At 38.2% G+C, this 18,780-nt stretch overlaps 1 protein-coding gene across 2 annotated transcripts in view; it reads left to right on the top strand.

The window, feature by feature from the left end:
* ARMH4 (armadillo like helical domain containing 4) overlaps nucleotides 1-18,351 on the top strand; it is a 138,677-nt gene extending 120,326 nt beyond the window's left edge. For both annotated transcript variants that reach the window (XM_049706253.1, XM_004279308.4), the window contains 3 exons: nucleotides 10,363-10,394; nucleotides 17,237-17,371; nucleotides 17,615-18,351. In XM_049706253.1, coding sequence (XP_049562210.1) covers nucleotides 10,363-10,394; nucleotides 17,237-17,371; nucleotides 17,615-17,683 — 236 coding nt within the window. In that variant the 3' untranslated portion in view covers nucleotides 17,684-18,351. The remainder of the gene's footprint in view (nucleotides 1-10,362; nucleotides 10,395-17,236; nucleotides 17,372-17,614) is intronic.
* The last annotated feature ends 429 nt before the right edge of the window (nucleotides 18,352-18,780 follow it).

The following is an 18,780-nucleotide window of genomic DNA, read 5'->3' as shown; positions in this document are numbered from 1 at the left end:
GATACATACAGAAAGCAACAGAGCCATACAGATAGGCAGATAGAGTCTGACAGAGACGGAAAAAAGGGAGGAAAAGAAAGAGAGATACAGACTACAATGTGATATAAAGAGGCATAGGGTGAGAGATAGTGGGAGACCCATGTAGAGGCAGAGAGAGAACATTTGTCAGCCAGGGAGGAGAATGTAGAGAAAGAAGGAGCCGGACTAACATAGGTGAGCAGATACACACTGTGCCCCAGAACTTGAAAAAGCCCTACTGTGTGCTGTTATGGTCACCCTGGACCACCTGCCCACACCTCTCCCCAAAGTGACCCACTGGCCTGCTGAACAGGTATATGCTTTAGAGCCATAGGGCCTGGGTTCAAATTCCAGCTCAGCCACTTTTTAGCTACGTGGCTCTCAGCACTTTACTTAAGCTTCGTTTTCTTCATCTGTAAAATGGGGATAGTAATACCTACCTTGCAAGCTTTTTTGCCAGATGCTCAATAATTATTAGCTCTCCCAAATCCTGATATCCTCTGGCTCCCATCCATTTCCCCTTTTTTTTGAATTTTATTTTTTTATATACCTCCCCTCCCTTTTTTAAAACTTTTTTTTCTTTTTTAACATCTTTATTGGAGTAATATTGCTTTACAATGTTATGTTAGTTTCTGCTGTACAATAAAGTGAATCAGCTATACATATACATATATCCCCATATCTCCTCCCTCTTGCATCTCCCTCCCACCCTCCCTATCCCACCCCTCTATGTGGTCCCAAAGCACCGAGCTGATCTCCCTGTGCTATGCGGCTGCTTCCCACTAGCTATCTATTTTACATTTGGAGGTATATATTAGTCCATACCACTCTCTCACTTCGTCCCAGCTTACCCTTCCCCCTCCCCGTGTCCTCAAGTCCATTCTCTACATCTGCGTCTTTATTCCTGTCCTGCCCCTAGGTTCTTCAGAACCATTTTTTTTTTTTTTTTTTAGATTCCATGTATATGTGTTAGCATATGGTATTTGTTTTTCTCTTTCTGACTTACTTCACTCTGTATGACAGCCTCTAGATCCATCCACCTCACTACAAATAACTCAATTTTGTTTCTTTTTATGGCTGAGTAATATTCCATTGTATATATGTGCCACGTCTTTATCCATTCATCTGTCAATGGACACTTAGGTTGCATCCATGTCCTGGCTATTGTAAACAGAGCTACAATGAACATTTTGGTACATGACTCTTTTTGAATTATGGCTTTCTCAGGGTATATGCCCAGTAGTGGGATTGCTTGGTCGTATGGTAGTTCTATTTTTAGTTTTTTAAGGAACCTTCATACTGTTCTCCATAGTGGCTGTATTAATTTACATTCCCACCAACAGTGCAAGAGGGTTCCCATTTCTCCACACCCTCTCCAGCATTTATTGTTTGTAGATTTTTTAATGATGGCCATTCTTACTGGAGTGAGGTAATACCTCATTGTAGTTTTGATTTGCATTTCTCTAATGATTAGTGATGTTGAGCATCCTTTCATGTGTTTGTTGGCAATCTGTATATCTTCTTTGGAGAAATGTCTATTTAGGTCTTCTGCCCATTTTGGGATTGGGTTGTTTGTTTTTTTGATATTGAGCTGCATGATCTGCTTGTAAATTTTGGAGATTAATCCTTTGTCTGTTGCTTCATTTGCAAAAATTTTCTCCCATTCAGAGGGTTGTCTTTTTGTCTTGTTTATGGTTTCCTTTGCTGTGCAAAAGCTTTGAAGTTTCATTAGGTCCCATTTGTTTATTTTTGTTTTTATTTCCATTTCTCTAGCAGGTGGGTCAAAAAGGATCTTGCTGTGATTTATGTCATAGAGTGTTCTGCCTGTGTTTTCCTCTAAGAGTTTTATAGTGTCTGACTTTACATTTAGGTCTTTAATCCATTTTGAGTTTATTTTTGTGTATGGTGTTAGGGAGTGTTCTCATTTCATTCTTTGACATGTAGCTGTCCAGTTTTGCCAGCACCACTTATTGAAGAGGCTGTCTTTTCTCCATTGTATATTCTTGCCTCCTTTATCAAAGATAAGGTGACCATATGTGCGTGGGTTTATTTCTGGGCTTTCTATCCTGTTCCATTGATCTGTATTTCTGTTTTTTGCCAGTACCATGCTGTCTTGATTACTGTAGCTTTGTAGTATAATTTGACGTGCGGGAGCCTGATTCCTCCAGCTCTGTTTTTCTTTCTCAAGAGTGCTTTGGCTATTCGGGGTCTCTTGTGTTTCCATACAAACTGTGAAATTTTTCATGCTAGTTCTGTGAAAAATGCCATTGGTAGTTTCATAGGGATTGCATTGAATCTGTAGATTGCTTTGGGTAGCATAGTCATTTTCACAATGTTGATTAATCCAATCCAAGAACATGGTATATCTCTCCATCTGTTTGTATCATCTTTAATTTCTTTCATCAGTGTCTTATAGTTTTCTGCATACAGATCTTTTGTCTCCTTAGGTAGGTTTATTCTTAGGTATTTTATTCCTTTTGTTGCAGTGGTAAATGGGAGTGTTTCCTTAATTTCTCCTTCAGGTTTTTTAACATTAGTTTATAGGAATGCAAGAGATTTCTGTGCATTAATTTTGTATCCTGCAACTTTACCAAATTCATTGATTAGCTCTAGTAGTTTTCTGGTAGCATCTTTAGGATTCTCTATGTATAGTATCATGTAATCTGCAAGCAGTGACAGCTTTACTTCTTATTTTCCGATTTGGATTCCTTTTATTTCTTCTTCTTCTCTGATTGCTATGGTGAAAACTTCCAAAACTATGTTGAATAATAGTGGTGAGAGTGGACAACCTTGTCTTGTTCCTGATCTTAGTGAAAATGGTTTCAGTTTTTCACCATTGAGAACGATGTTCGTTGTGGGTTTGCCATATATGACCTTTATTATGTTGAGGTAAGTTCCCTCTATGCCTACTTTCTGGAGGGTTTTTATCATAAATCGGTGTTGAATTTTGTCAAAAGCTTTTTTGCATCTATTGAGATGATCATATGGTTTTTCTCCTTCAGTTTGTTAATATGGTGTATCACATTGATTGATTTGTGTATATTGAAGAGCCTTGTATTCCTGGGATAAACCCCTCTTGATCATGGTGTATGATCCTTTTTTTTTTTGCTGTATGTGGGCCTCTCACTGTTGTGGCCACTCTTGTTGCGGAGCACAGGCTTCGGACGTGCAGGCTCAGCAGCCATGGCTCATGGGCCCAGCTGCTCTGCGGCATGTGGGATCTTCCCAGACCGGGGCACGAACCCGTGTCCCCTGCATCGGCAGGTGGGCTCTCAACCACTGTGCCACCAGGGAAGCCCTATGATCCTTTTAATGTGCTGTTGGATTCTGTTTGCTAGTATTTTGTTGACAATTTTTGCATCTATGTTCATCAGTGATATTGGCCTGTAGTTTTCTTTCTTTGTGACATCTTTGTCTGGTTTTGGTATCAGGGTGATGGTGGCCTCATAGAATGAGTATGGGAGTGTTCCTCCCTCTGGTATATTTTGGAAGAGTTTGAGAAGGATAGGTATTAGCTCTTCTCTAAATGTTTGATAGAATTCTCCTGTGAAGCCATCTGGTCCTGGACTTTTGTTGGAAGATTTTTAATCACAGTCTCAATTTCAATACTTGTGATTGGTTTGTTCATATTTTCTATTTCTTCCTGGTTCAGTCAGAAGGTTGTGCTTTTCTAAGAATTTGTCCATTTCTTCCAGATTGTCCATTTTATTGGCATATAGTTGCTGGTAGTAATCTCTCATGATCCTTTGTACTTCTGCAGTGTCAGTTGTTGCTTCTCGTTTTTCATTTCTAATTCTGTTGATTTGAGTCTTCTCCCTTTTTTTTCTTGATGAGTCTGGCTAATGGTTTATCAATTTTGTTTATCTTCTCAAATAACCAGCTTTTAGTTTTATTGATCTTTGCTATTGTTTCCTTCATTTCTTTTTCATTTATTTCTGATCTGATCTTTATGATTTCTTTCCTGCTGCTAACTTTGGGGTGTTTTTGTTCTTCTTTCTCTAATTGCCTTAGGTGTAAGATTAGGTTGTTTATTTGAGATGTTCCTTGTTTCTTGAGGTAGGATTGTTGCTCTAAACTTCCCTCTTAGAACTGCTTTTGCTGCTTCCCATAGGTTTTGGGTCATTGTGTTTTCACTGTCATTTGTTTCTGAGTATTTTTTAATTTCCTCTTTGATTTCTTCAGTGATCTGATGGTTATTAAGTAGTGTACTGTTTAGCCTCCATGTGTTAGTATGTTTTACAGATTTTTTCCTGTAATTGATTTCTAGTCTCATAGCATTGTTACTTGATACTATTTCAATTTTCTTAAATTTACCAAGGCTTGATTTGTGACCCAAGATATGATCCATCCTGGAGAATGTTCCATGAGCACTTGAGAAGAAAGTGTATTCTGTTGTTTTTCGATGAAATGTCCTATAAATATCAATTAAGTCCATCTTGTTTAGTGTATCATTTAAAGCTTGTGTTTCCTTTTTTATTTTCATTTTGGATGATCTGTCCATTGGTGAAAGTGGGGTGTTAAAGTCCCCTACTAATGATTGTGTTACTGTTGCTTTCCCGTTTTATGGCTGTTAGTATTTGCTTTATGTATTGAGGTGCTCCTATGTTGGGTGCATAAATATTTACAACTGTTATGTCTTCTTCCTGGATTGATTCCTTGATCATTATGTAGTGTCCTTCTTTGTCTCTTGTAATAGTCTTTATTTTAAAGTCTATTTTGTCTGATATGAGAATTGCTACTCCAGCTTTCTTTTGATTTCCATTTGCATGGAATATCTTTTTTCATCCCCTCACTTTCAGTCTGTATGTGTCCCTAGGTCTGAAGTTGGTCTCTTGTAGACAGCATATATACGGGTCTTGTTTTTGTATCCATTCAGCTAGTCTTTGTCTTTTGGTTGGAGCATTTAATCCATTTACATTTAAGATAATTATCAGTATGTATGTTCCTATTACCATTTTCTTAATTGTTTCGGGTTTGTTATTGTATGTCTCTTCCTTCTCTTGTGTTTCCTGCCTAGAGAAGTTCCTTTCGCATTTCCTTTAGTAAAGCTGGTTTGGTGGTGCTGAATTCTCTTAGCTTTTGCTTGTCTGTAAAGGTTTTAGTTTCTCTGTCAAATCTGAATGAAATTCTTGCTGGGTAGAGTAATCTTGGTTGTAGGTTTTTCCCTTTCATCTCTTTAAATATGTCCTGCCACTCCCTTCTGGCTTTCAGAGTTTCTGCTGAAAGATCAGCTATTAACCTTATGGGGATTCCCTTGTATATTATTTGTTGTTTTTCCCTTGCTGCTTTTAATATTTTTTCTTTGTTTTTAATCTTTGATAGTTTGATTAATATGTGTCTTGGAATATTTCTCCTTGGATTTATCCTGTATGGGACTTTCTGCACTTCCTGGACTTGATTGACTATTCCCTTTCCCATATTAGGGAAGTTTTCAACTGTAACCTCTTCAAATATTTTCTCCGTTCCTTTCTTTTTCTCATCTTCTTCTGGGACCCCTATAATTCGAATGATGGTATGTTTAATGTCGTCCCAGAGGTCTCTGAAACTGTCCTCCATTCTTTTCATTCTTTTTTCTTCATTCTGCTCTGCAGTAGTTATTTCCACTATTTTATCTTCCAGGTCACTTATCTGTTCTTCTGCTCCAGTTATTCTGCTATTGATTCCTTCTGGAGAATTTTTAATTTCATTTATTGTGTTGTTCATCATTGTTTGTTTTTGCTTTAGTTCTTCTAGGTCCTTGTTAAACGTTTCTTGTATTTTCTCCATTCTATTTCCAAGATTTTGGATCATCTTTACTATCATTACTCTGAATTCTTTTTTAGGTAGACTGTCTATTTCCTCTCATTTGTTTGGTCTGGTGGGTTTTTACCTTGCTCCTTCATCTGCTGTGTGTTTCTCTGTCTTTTCATTTTGCTTAACTTACAGCGTTTGGGGTCTCCTTTTCGCAGGCTGCAGGTTCGTAGTTCCTGTTGCTTTTGGTGTCTGCCCCCATTGGCTAAGGTTGGTTCAGTGGGTTGTGTAGGCTTCCTGGTGGAGGGGACTAGTCCCTGTGTTCTGGTGGGTGAGGCTTGATCTTTTCTTTCTGGTGGGCAGGACCGTGTCAGGTGTATACCTTCCCCCTTTCGTGAAAGGGAATTTATATGTGTCTGGGATAAATATAACTAATAAAACTTTATTATTGGAAATAAATGAAAATTAAGAATACCCTTGTAAATTAGCAGTTTAGGAGACTTTTCAGCCACAGTATATTTGAAAACCAACCATACTTATAATTGACAAGATATATGGAAATGTTCTTTTATCTGCAATTTCTTTTTTACTCTCCCCCTCCTCCCTGTTTTCTAGTAGATAAGCTAGGAGAGGGCTAATTGCTGCTCCTGGAACTCCTGTACAGACGAGGACACTGGTGAGCATAATGGAGAACTTGCTTTTAATGATCCTTGTCTACTTTTTTTGCTTTTAATAATCCCTGTCTACTTTTTTGCCCACATTTACCTCTCTCTGTACAGAAGGAGACCACAGGCATGATTATATTGCTACACTTTCAGACTTGCATCAGTAAAATTTCAAGAAAGAAAACAAACCAGAACCAGTAGGATTAGAATGAATCTGTAGCTGTGGGCTGAGGAATTAACCAAGTGGAAGGGCCTCACATTCTCATGTTCCCCACTATGGCAATCTGCCATTAACCTCCAGTTGCAAATGTTTACAGAATTTTGTAGGGGTTTTGGGGGGTAAGATATGTTTTTTAAATGTTACAAGTGCTAAAAATGAGAGATAATTTGAAAAATCCTAAAAGTACTGTATAGGGAATAAAAGTCATCCATAATTCTACAACCCATTGATGACTTCAGTTAACATTTTGAAGTACATCATTTCAATTACACACATAACATTTTTATCCACAAATGGACTCACATTATACATACTTTATGTTTTTTCCAATTGTAATATATTATGCGAACACCATGTCATTATTTTTCTTTAAATAATTTACATTTTTGTATAATATTTCACTCTGTAGGCATAGCCTAAGGTTTTGTTTCCTTTTGAAAGTGTTTAAACCATTCCTGCTGTTCCATTCAGTGAACAGCATTTAAATAAAATTTTTTATGCGTATCCATGATTAATTGTTTAAGGTACATTGCTTCTACAACTGGAACTTTTGATAAAAAATTTAAACTTTTTAAAAAGCTTTTGATATCAATTGCAAATTCTCCATGCAGTTCCAAAAAGTTGTGTCAATTCATACCCCTTTCATCAGTGTGATGTCTCTCTATTAAAAAAAAAAAGAAACTGCAGTTTTTGGTTCTCCTCTTCATAAAGAATCATCTTTTCTTTTTATTAAATATCTTTTCAATATTCTCTCTTCTAGCTTTTGTATTTCCTTATTGATTTCTATTAAGTTTCAAAACCATCATTGTGTTAGATTTATTTTTACACCGCCTTGAACATTTTGCTGAAAACAGTTTATAGAATCTTCATGAAAGAAAATCGTGTTTACTCAAAAGTTGTGAACTCATTGAAAAGCAATATATATTTGCTGAAAGAAGGAAAAAATATTTATTACCTAATACTGTGTCAAGAACCCTGGTGGATGCCTGAGAAGCACAAGGTGTGATCCTTAGTGGTCGCATGTTCTTTTTTTTTTTTTTATAACATCTTTATTGGGGACGCATGTTCTTAATTGGAGAAACACAGCCAAGCTCACATACTCTGAAGAGCAGTTTTTTCTCAACCTTGTTTAGACCCATGTCCCCGCAAACACTGTCTCACTATCTCTAGTGTATCACCCCTCTCACTAGCCAAGTAGAGTTTGCCCAGCTCTCTTTCTGTAGTTCCTATTATAAACTACAGAACTAGATCCATCGAATGTGCTCTTTCAGATTACCTGTGCACATATGCACATCCCATGCTAATATGCCTTCCCTCCCCCAGTGAAGAATGACTGCCTTAAGAAGCACCCAAAGCAGGACTTGGAAATTTATTTTAAGCACCTAAGAGCTGGACAGATTGTCAATGAGATCTGGCTCGATAAGGCTTAAGTTAAAACGTTTCTCTTGGCAATGAATTTTCTACAGTTGGAAAACCTATCAGTGCCTCAGACCTTGGCGCCATCTGTGCCTCCTTTCCCTCTTCTCCAATCTACCCCTGGGCTGCCGTCGACAGGTAGTCAGCCAGCCCCTGCTCACCTCCTCCATGATGTCCTCACACCAGCATTCCTGCTCCCACCTCTCTTTTGCTTTGCTCTTTACGTAATATCCAGCTGATTCCCTGATTCCGGACATCTTGCTTCTGAGGTTGGCGTTCTGCTGTGTGCCCCAGTAATTGGCTCTCCTGCTCTGTCCCTCACTCTCTCAGTCCCTATGTTGCTGCTTAGTCATCCATGTCTCATAGACCTGATGTCCTAAACTTTTCTCACTGGAATTAGGTCCCCATATCTTCTACTGAAACGGTGTTGAGCACAGTGACTGGCCAACACACTGTGCACTGTAAATATTGTTGAACGAATGAATGAGTTGGGAGCATTCTCTTGCTTGACTTTAACTTTATATCTTGGGCTTAGTTGAGCCATGTTAACACAATACTCATATTTCACGTGTCTTTCTTTTCCCCTTCCTATCCCAGATTTCTTATTTTGGTTTTCTACACTAAGTTCTGTACTAGACACTTTGCACATGTTATTTCTAATCTTCACAGTCATCTCATAAGACAAGTATTACCATCTTCATTTCACATATGAGGAAACTGAGCATCCAAGAGGTTTGCTAATTTCTCCAAAGTCACTCAGTGAATCAGTGGTTGACCTCACTTCTCCATGGAACCACTCCCAGAATCACTGATCCATGGCTTAGTTCTTGAGGGGCCTGCACTGTCTTACTTTGCCCTTCCCTTGACTCTTATTTTATTCTGATTGAGCACCACCATCTTTGCCTGAATCCCAGTTGAGACAGAAGGAGCTATGAGGGGAGGACAAATCTGGGATTTGTCCTCCAAGGTCTTGACATGAGAGATTGAGGCTGGGGACTGAAGGAGATAGAAGAGCCAAAGGTATCTCCACATCTTCAACCTGAGAGAGCAAAACAGCAGTGGTATCACCAAAAGAAATGGGTAATTGGGAAGCCTTATTCCTGTAGGTTGTTAATCAGATGGTGGTTGGAGTTCCAGTGGCTCTTTCCTCCCTGGTTAACCGTGGCAATGCTATTAGTTTTTCTGAGTCTCAGTTTCCTCTTCTTTCCCCTGAGCATCATCTTACCTGACTCTCATGTTTGTCATTGGTTTGCCTATCAAATGACGCAGTACATACGAACATGCTCTGTAAGGGGTAAAGCCGTACACACGTTAGCTGTCATCACTGTTGTCAGATATGTTATTACTAAAGTCAGATAGTAAATGGAGACACCAGCTTCTTGAGTAAAATACGTCTATGCCTGGGGTCAACAGGCTGTGACCACATCTGGCCTGCTGCCTGTTCTTATACGGCCCATTGGAATGTTTTCCAATTTTTTGTTTGGTTGAAAAAAATCGAAAGAAAAATATTTGTGACATAAAAAAATCACATGAAATTCAGATGTTGGTGTCCATACATAAAGTGTATTGGAACAGAGCCAAACGCACTTGCTTATGTGCTACTGTCTATGGCTGCTTTCTCAGTGCAACAGCACAGTTGAGTAGTTGTGACAGAGATTGTACAGCCTGCAGAGCCTAAAATATTGACTACTTTTAGTAAGAGCTGAGTAGCCCTGGCCTGCCCAGTGCACATTCCTACCTTTGCTCTCTGACACTGATTCAAGTGCAGAATTCCCACTGAGCTTAAAAACTGAGAAAGATGAGAAATAAAGGTAAGGAGAAAAATGTGAATTCCCTGGCGGTCCACTGGTGAGGACTCTACGCTTTCACTGCCAAGGGCCCAGTGGGTCAAAAAAAATAAATAAATAAAAAAAAAAAAAGGAGAAAATGTCAGGTTAGAAGTAAACTTGGTATTCTGAAGGTGTTTTCCTCTCTCTTCTCCCAGACCTCCCCCAAAATAATAGAAAATACATTTAGCAAACAAAAATATTCTCTGTTCCTTTAATGTTATGTGAGGGATATGTTTGTGCTCTTTTTTTTTTTTTGTATTTTTAAATGAATGAGAATAAAATAAGGCTATTGCTGTCGTTATGTTAATACTGTTGACCCATTCACTGTATTTCATTATGTATTATTGTATTTCATACAATAATACCTTCATTGTATCAAATTAACTTAATATATGAAATATAAGTAAGTTACCAAATGAATTTAACACAATGAACTATAAGTAGAAAGGTGGCTATTTACATTTTCTTTTCTTATTTTCTGTAGTGAGAAGCTGGATGGAAAAACTAAAAGACAAGGTAAGAGAAGTATTTTCTTCCTTTGCATTTATCTTAGAGGGCATGGCTTTGTCAAGTAAAAGATCTTGAGAGTAATGGAGCTTTATTTCATTATTCTGATTATGGTAATCTATGCAAAGATACAGGGCCACTTCCAGGTGCCCAGCAAGAAAGGAGGTCTTCCCTTGAAGGTCTGTATAATACAAGGGATGCCTTATTCTTTGGAGTGCCATTCATACTTATCGAATGTAATTCCTGGTATGTACAACTGAGTAACCCCATTTACATATCAAGGTGGAGTTCCTTTTAGGGAATTGCAGGAGTGTAATCCCATTCTAGTGCACAGTTCATGTCCCAATGCAAGGATCTTTTAAACCTGATCTTCCTATATGAGGAAGAAATACCTTGGATTTTGGAAGGCATTGATTTTTGTGACCCAAGGACATAAATTGATGGACTTGATTTAAGAATAAAACTTTGTGATGGAAAGGGCATCCTTAAACCATAGTGGGAGGTGGGATTAAAAACACCTGAACACCTAAGTACTCTCCTTAGGCTCACTTTTATGTAGTCTATCATAGTGGCACTGCTGAGTGATGAGCTGACCTATCTGGAATGGCCAACTATAGAGAAATATTTTCCTCTCTTGCATTAATTCTGCCATCAACATTTGTGACTGACAATATTAACTTCCTTCTAGGTTTATATTTTTCATTTTCTTTTAATTTTCAACACTCTCTAAGGTTTCATTTTTGGTACCTTGTAATTTCAAACTGGAATTACTCATAAAAATATTGGTGGAATTCTGAACTCCTTGCTGTAGTCTGTGTCAGATCCAATTACTATAAGCCAGCTCAGATTTCACTGGGGGTTTAGTTAAATGGAAATCGTTTCAACTGCCAGATAGGAGTTACTTCCAATTCGCCTTTCTTAGAATATACATCTGTTGATGGTATCTCATATCTTTTTTTATTATTTGAGGTCAGTTCCCCCATATTTGAATGATTAATATTTATTTTGCTACAGTTTAATGCTAAAGGATAAAAGAAAACATTCAACTGCAATTAAAATTGTATAATTATATTAATTCTTCTCACTATTATTTTTCTGCTTCTCAGTAAAATTTAGCCTATATAGTTTTTGAGAATGAGATTATTTTATGTCCATATGTATTAAAAGTGACGTTGAAGAATTTTAAGCCTGTTGACATCAGTGGAGGCCATTTTGGTATCTGCAATGGGTCCAGTTGTCTAAGGGAGGTGTAATCAGAGGACTGAGCAAGATTTGGGGTAAGAGAAGCGCAAAAGTTTAGAACTGAATATATTTACATTCATAGTGCTTCTTGTTATTTTTCAGGGGAAAATATAATGCAATGAAAAGTAAACAGGCTCTGGTAGTTTAATCTAGGAGTCCGTATATCATTGTTTCTATAGAAAATATCCTTCTGAATTACAAAAATGGACAAAAAATAGACTTAAGAAAACAAATGTTGGCATGTAGCCTGTTTTGAAGTTGGCTGTTGCAAAGTTTCTTACCTGTATGTATATATAGCTTCACCACTCCATTTAGAAATCTGTGTAGCTTTGGAGAAAGGCTGTATTTTCTCTTCTTGTGGACCATTCCTTCTTGTCTCAAAGACCTGGCACCCTCTCCCTGCTCCATTTCACCAAAAGAAATAATTTTATGTATGGCCTCAGTTTTCTGGACTATTCTGAAGTTTTTCCAGCCCTCTTTTCATTTTATTCTGTAGCATTTTTTCCGTTATGTTTTAGTTTTAAAAAATTGGAAGAAAAATAGTTGAAACTCCCACCGGGTTGACTTGCTTTATGCTTTGTCTTCATTTTTTTTTTAATTTAACCCTTTTTAAAATTGTAGTTAATTTACAATGTTGTATTAGTTTCAGGTATACAGCAAAGTGATTCAGTTATACATATATATAGATCTCTATTCTTTTTCAGATTCTTTTCCCATATAGGTTATTACAGAATGCTGACTAGAGTTCCTTGTGCTATACAGTAGGTTCTTGTTGATTATCTATTTTATATATAGTAGTGTGTGTATGTTAATCCCAAACTCCTAATTTATCCTTCCCCCTCCCCCCGCTACCTCCTTTGGTAACTATAAATTTGTTTTCTATGTCTGTGAGTCATTTCTGTTTTGTAAATAAGTTCATTTGTATCATTTTTTTTTTTTTTAGATTCCACATATAAGTGATATCATATGTTATTCGTCTTTCTCTGACTTACTTCATATGATAATCTCTAGGTCCATCCACGTTGCTATACTTGCCTTCATATTTTGATTTTTTCTTGGAGGGACTCAGTCTAATCAGTCGCCTCCCTCTGGGAGTGAAATATTATACACTTACTTGATACATACAATCATATGTGTACACACACACACACACACACACACACATACATATATAATATATGTATACATATCTTCCTCTCTCTCTCTCCCTCCTTCCTTTCGCTTCCTCTCTTCCCCCCTCCCTCTTTCTCTTCATATGTCTAGCTAGCTAGCAATCATCTATAAAAGTCTTGTGAGTCATTATCTTCAGAAACTATTTGAGAGTGAAACTATTGCCATTTTGTTGAAAGTCACAGAGTCCCTTAGAACTGAAAGCTAAACTACATATTTAACTGGCTCTTCAGTCAACCCAGAACATCTTCTCAGTTTAGCTTCATTTAATTGGTCCTGATATTGGTTTCCCTGTTAGTTAGCTGGACTCTAGAAAGGGTGGTAGGTGTTCTAAAAAGTTCTGAATTATTCTCTTTGTTGTTATTGTTTAGTCTTCCTATATTAGTTAGGATTAAGATCAGCTGTGAGTGACAGACAACCCCCCCCCCCCCACACACAATGACAATGGCTTAACCAAGAGAGAACTTTGTTTGTCTCTCATTTGTGAGTCTGGAGGTAGCAATCAGGGGTTAGTGAGGAGCAACATTGAAGGCTCAGCCTCCTTCTGTTTGATGCTCCGTGACTTGTGACCTTTATTCTCAAGGTCATCTCGTGGTCCTGGATGGCAATTAGGTCTATACTCTAGCCAGAAGGAAGGAAGAAAAAGGGAGGCTAAGATATCCCTCCCCCTTTAAAAGGGAAGATAAAGGCACTCTGCCATTCTTAAAGGGGGGTGGGGTGGGTAAAGGCTCTGCTCCCCCCTTGAAGAGCATGCTCTGGAAGTTGCACGTGTCACTAATGTATCATCTCCTTAGTGAGGCTTATCACATGGTCACATCCAGCTGCATAGAAGGAAGGGAGAAGTAATCGTTATTCTGTGCCCAGCCCAGATGGAAGTTCTATTGCTCTAGAAGAAGGGGCGAATGGCTATCAAGGGACAGTCCCTATACTCATTCCATCATTAACCTTCTTCCTGTTTAAATGTCCAAGTTAGTGATGCTTGTTTGACAAATCCTTACCTGGCTACCTATTGATGTATTTTTTCAACATCTATATTGTTTCTCAAAATTGAAGATGCATCAACATTTTAGTTGTATAATACAGGCCAGCCCTGTTGTTATATCACCAAGGTCGTTCTATTTCTTCTTGCTTTAGGAAATAATGCAGAAAGTGGATGATCCAGCCTATATTCCATAACAGCAATTCTCATGTATAGTCTGCACCAGTAGCATTGCATTACCTGGGAGCTTGTTAGAAATACAAAATCTCAGGTCCCTCACTAGACCTACTGAATCAGAAACTCGGGGAAAGGGGTCCAACAGTCTGTGTTTTGACAAGTCTTGAAGGTGATTCTGATGGATGTTCAGGTTTGAGAACCACTGTTGAATAGACATCATAAGGGTACTGAATTCAGCAGACTTTAGACAGTACAGTGTATCATATGGTTTTCTTATCGTTTTCTTGAAAACCAGTGTTTCTGAACAAATACAGTATCCTGAGAAGGAAGGATACCTTTCTCATAAATATAAAACAAAACAAACAAACCAAAACCAACCAACCAAAAAAAAAAAAAAAAGCTATATCTAGTAAATTTTATCTTAACAATCCATTTTTTAATTTTCAAACTGTTTATTTGGAAATAATTTCAAATTTACAGAAAAGATACAAGAATAAGGATAGTACAAAGAATACCCCTGTTCCTTTTCTCCAGATGCACTTATTCTTCCCACGTTACCCCATTTCTACCTCTGCTCCTTTTTTCTGAGCCGTTTGAGGAAAGCCACATACATCATGGTCCTTTTACACCAAATACTTCAGTGTGTATTTCCTATGAATAGGAATATTCTGTTAGCAAACCATAATACAGTTATCAGCTTGAGTACATTTAACATTGATATCATACTTTGTTCTGGCACCTAGATTTCAGTCTTTTGGTTAACAGACCCCAAATCTCCTTTATAAATTCATTTTTCTCCTCCGTTACAGGATCTAGTCTAGGGTCATGTAACACATTTAGTTGTCAGGATTCTTTAGTTTTCTTTAATGTGGACCATTTGCATAACCATCTTTTGTCTTTCATGACTCTGATATATTTTAAAGAATACAGTGCTTTAAAAAATAGAATATTCTGTTTAGGTTTATTGGACATTTCCTCATGATTAGATTCAGGTTATGCATTCTCGGTTGGAATATGCACAGATGCAGTTGTGTTCTTCTCAGCAAGTTATGTGTGGAGGAATGTGCACGTCCAATAATTCTGAACAGAGAAAAGGTGCTAGGCAGAATTTATAACTTAATATGTACGTGTCTTATTTGTTTTCCTTTCTACAGGAAACAAGTCATGGGCAATTCTAAAAACAGAGCTTATTTTCAATTAGTCAGTTTTGTATGAGGGATGGTTAAATTATATTTGAAGAGGGTAGGTTGCTTTATTCCCATCTTGTAATTTACTTGTAATTTCAAGGCACAGGCAGATCACACACACACACACACACACACACACACACACACACACACGAGGAATAAAGAGAGGAGAGAGATTAATTGAATTTTTGTGAAGTCTACATGATTTAAAGCTCTCAAAACGAGACGCCTCAATGTGTAAATAAGAAACATGCAAAAAGTGACACATTTTGTAATATTCATATTTTTGGTGTGGGGTTGAGTTACATAGTGTGAGGAGACCCACTCAGAGGTTGATCAAGTTGAGCTTCCAAAAGTTCAAATATCATCCTTTGAATGTACAGCTCTGTAAAATCTAATCTACTGTGCTTAAAATTATCACACATCAACATATATGTATATTTCCATGCACTGGGAATGGTGATGTAAAAAGAAATTCATAGCTCTGGTGAGAGCAATGGAAAATTACAGACTTTTATAAGCCTTTCGTAGATCTAGAAGAAAGTTTGGGTTTCTGTAAAGCATATTAATTTGTTGGAAAATGACTGAGCTTTGTTTCTTGGGGAAAAACACTTAGTATGCTGAGGAACAATGCTATGTTCTCAAATTAATGGAAAAAATTCCACATTCTTCTCTAACTCAAGACTCTGAAAAACAAAACCAGTGAACGAGCTGGCTGTGTACAAGAGGGTGCTGCAGTTTTGTAAGGTCTTGTCCCTTTGATTAATTCTAGAAATGTTGGGAAAGCATCATAGCCTTACTTCAGCACTTGTTAGAAAACTTTTATTTTTTTCCTTCTCTGTTTGGGCCTCATTCTGAAAGATACTGGAAATAGTTTTTGCTATATTAAAATTTTTAGAAATAGTCAAAAAAGTGAACAGACTCATGGTTTTTCCCCCATAAAATAATGTCTATCAAAAGTACTTATTACAGTACTTTTAAAATTGATAATTGTTTATGGTTTTTTTCTGGGTAGCCTTCTAGAAGGGGCCATCGTGAAAGGTAAACCAGTGTCGTATTCCTCTATGAAAGGCTCTGGTTATTCATCCACCTCTATCCCTTAGGTGTCTTATTGGCCAAGATGCAGGGAGTACCCTTAGGGTGATGGCCTTACCTTGAACTTGGGTTGGTCCTGAGCTACTTACTCAAGCCCAGGGATGTGTGGAGATCACGCTGCTCTCTTAGGACTGAAGTATCCATAGTAACACCTTGGGGATGTTGGAGACCCACATGCGTTTGAAACCTCCAGGCTCTTTTGGAAGTACCAGTGTTGTTAGCAGTGATCTTTGTGCCCCTCTCTGCGACTTTCTTTCTTTGGGGCTGGGGACATTCAGAATTCCCTCCCAACCTTCAACTTTGGCCTTGTCCACTGGGCAGATATTTTCTTTCATATAAACAAAGCCATCCACATTCTGTGCAACTCTCTCCTCATCCTTGTCTTTTTTGCCTGGGCTCCAACACCTAACATACTTCCTCTTTCCTTTGCAGGTCCTTCTCTTCCCTGCTGTCTCCAGAAACTCTCACTTTTCACTCCCATACAAGCACAGCCCTCTTTCCTTTCTTACTGTGACGCAGCTAAGATTGTGAGACAGGGACTACCAAAGTCAAGGCCCTCCTTCTGCCCTCTTAGAAGCACAATGTTCCATTGGGCACTTCAACTCCCCCTGGAGCTTGACTCAGACTGCTATTTCCAATTTATAGCATTTTAATAGTCCTGGCATTCTCAGAGGCTTACTTCATCCATCTTTAATACAAATTATATTTCTGTCACCAAAACCTGGTGTTGACAAATGTGCATAAGCAAGTGGCTGGAGGTGCCACTAGGTCTGGCTGATTTATTCAGTACTTCTTCTACGTATTTGAAATATCCCAAAATAGTCACATCTCTCTCTCTGTTGCCTTCTCTCTAAAAAGTAACTTTATTCCAGGTGCTATTTTATAACAAAGCAGACAGGAGATTTCAAAGTGTCTAAAAACCTGCTGCCCTCCAGCAGAGCTGAGAAACCCAGGGCAGCAGTCTGTTTAGCATCCTAATGTGTGTTTCTTTTCCTGGGCAGGCTGGCTATATGTCTGGGATGCTGGTGCCCGTGGGGGTTGGGATAGCTGGAGCCTTGTTCATCTTGGGAGCGCTCTACAGCATTAAGGTTATGAATCGCCGAAGGCGAAATGGCTTCAAAAGGCATAAAAGAAAGGTATGGAATCAACAACAGCAAAACCTAATCAGTTTCCGAACATCCTTCGCTTTTCCAATTTGCTTAATAAAGCACACGGGGCCTAATGATGCATGAATGGGACTGATGTGCCCAGTGGTTCTGATGAGCTGCTGCAGCTGCTGCCTCGGCTTGGTTTGTTCACGTGTCTTTTAAAGGGGGCCTGTTCCTCAGCTTTGCTCTGCGGCAGAAGGAGTTTAATGCTTCTCTGTTTTCTTTCCCCAGCAGAGAGAATTCAACAGCATGCAAGATCGAGTAATGCTCTTAGCTGACAGCTCTGAAGATGAATTTTGAATTGGACTGGAATTTAATTGGAAGAGTCAACGATCTTATGATTTTATTTTTTATTTGGGGGCAAAAAAAAAGAGGACAACATTCTGCCATGCTGGGGCTGTCAGGCCATCAGTTTCATTATCTGCCGGGGAGTAGATTTTTCGTGTACTGAGCAGAAAAGGCATGCTGTATATGAACTGTAATATGCAGTATTTGTTTTTATTCTGTAGTGAAAATTCCACAACCACGGGCTACAACTCGTAAATATGCAGCATACATGTGTTCAGTAGGAGTTGCTAGGTTAGGTAACTATTTCGTATTTTTCGACATTGTCTTGTCCTTGGTTTGGACTACGTGCGCTGAAGTATAACAAGTATTGCTGCCAAGGCACACTTGACTCTGAAATAGAAATTTTAACAAAGAAGAACTTGTGATGACTGCTCTACCTACTTGAATCCCTAGGCTTGTGGGCCATGCCACATACTACATTTGCATCAAAACTAGCAGCAACTCGGAGTGAAATCTTTTCATCAAGAAGACCTCTCAGCACATTAGGATATATATAGATTTGTTTGTACCTTACATTATGTACTTGTCTCCTGGTTTTTATTATTTTTCCCCTTCCCTCTTATTCTTGGCAAAGAAAAAATGCACTAGAAATAATGCATTAAATTGACTCTCGGTCTTAATGTAAGCTTGCTTTCTTAAATAGTGTAATTGAGTCCAAAAGACCTGTCAATAGATTCTTACATGTTTATCATTAAGAGACGTCCTTTATGTGTATCATTCACTTGTCAAGAAGAAATGAGGAAGAAATCAAGAGGAAAAGGAGGATAGATAAGCTCCCGGAGCATCTATCTCTGCCATTTGGCTCCGTGCTTGTGTGGCTACCATTCTGAATTATTCAAAATGTTGCTTTTCTGCATCTGTGGTCTTGGCCATGCAATGATTGGGCTGCCATTGGTCCTCGTTTGGCTTTATTAGAAAAACACATTCTGTGGTAGGAGCAGACTCGGGGGCTAGAGTCCTGGCACATAATGGAACTTATGAAAAAACCAGCCTGTCTCAGGGCATCTCACTTTGGGCGATGCTGGACTGTGTTAGATCATTTCTCATTT

The sequence above is a fragment of the Orcinus orca genome, chromosome 2, assembly GCF_937001465.1.
Source record: "Orcinus orca chromosome 2, mOrcOrc1.1, whole genome shotgun sequence".
Lineage (NCBI taxonomy): Eukaryota > Metazoa > Chordata > Mammalia > Artiodactyla > Delphinidae > Orcinus > Orcinus orca.
This window is presented reverse-complemented; position numbering and strand designations above follow the sequence as displayed.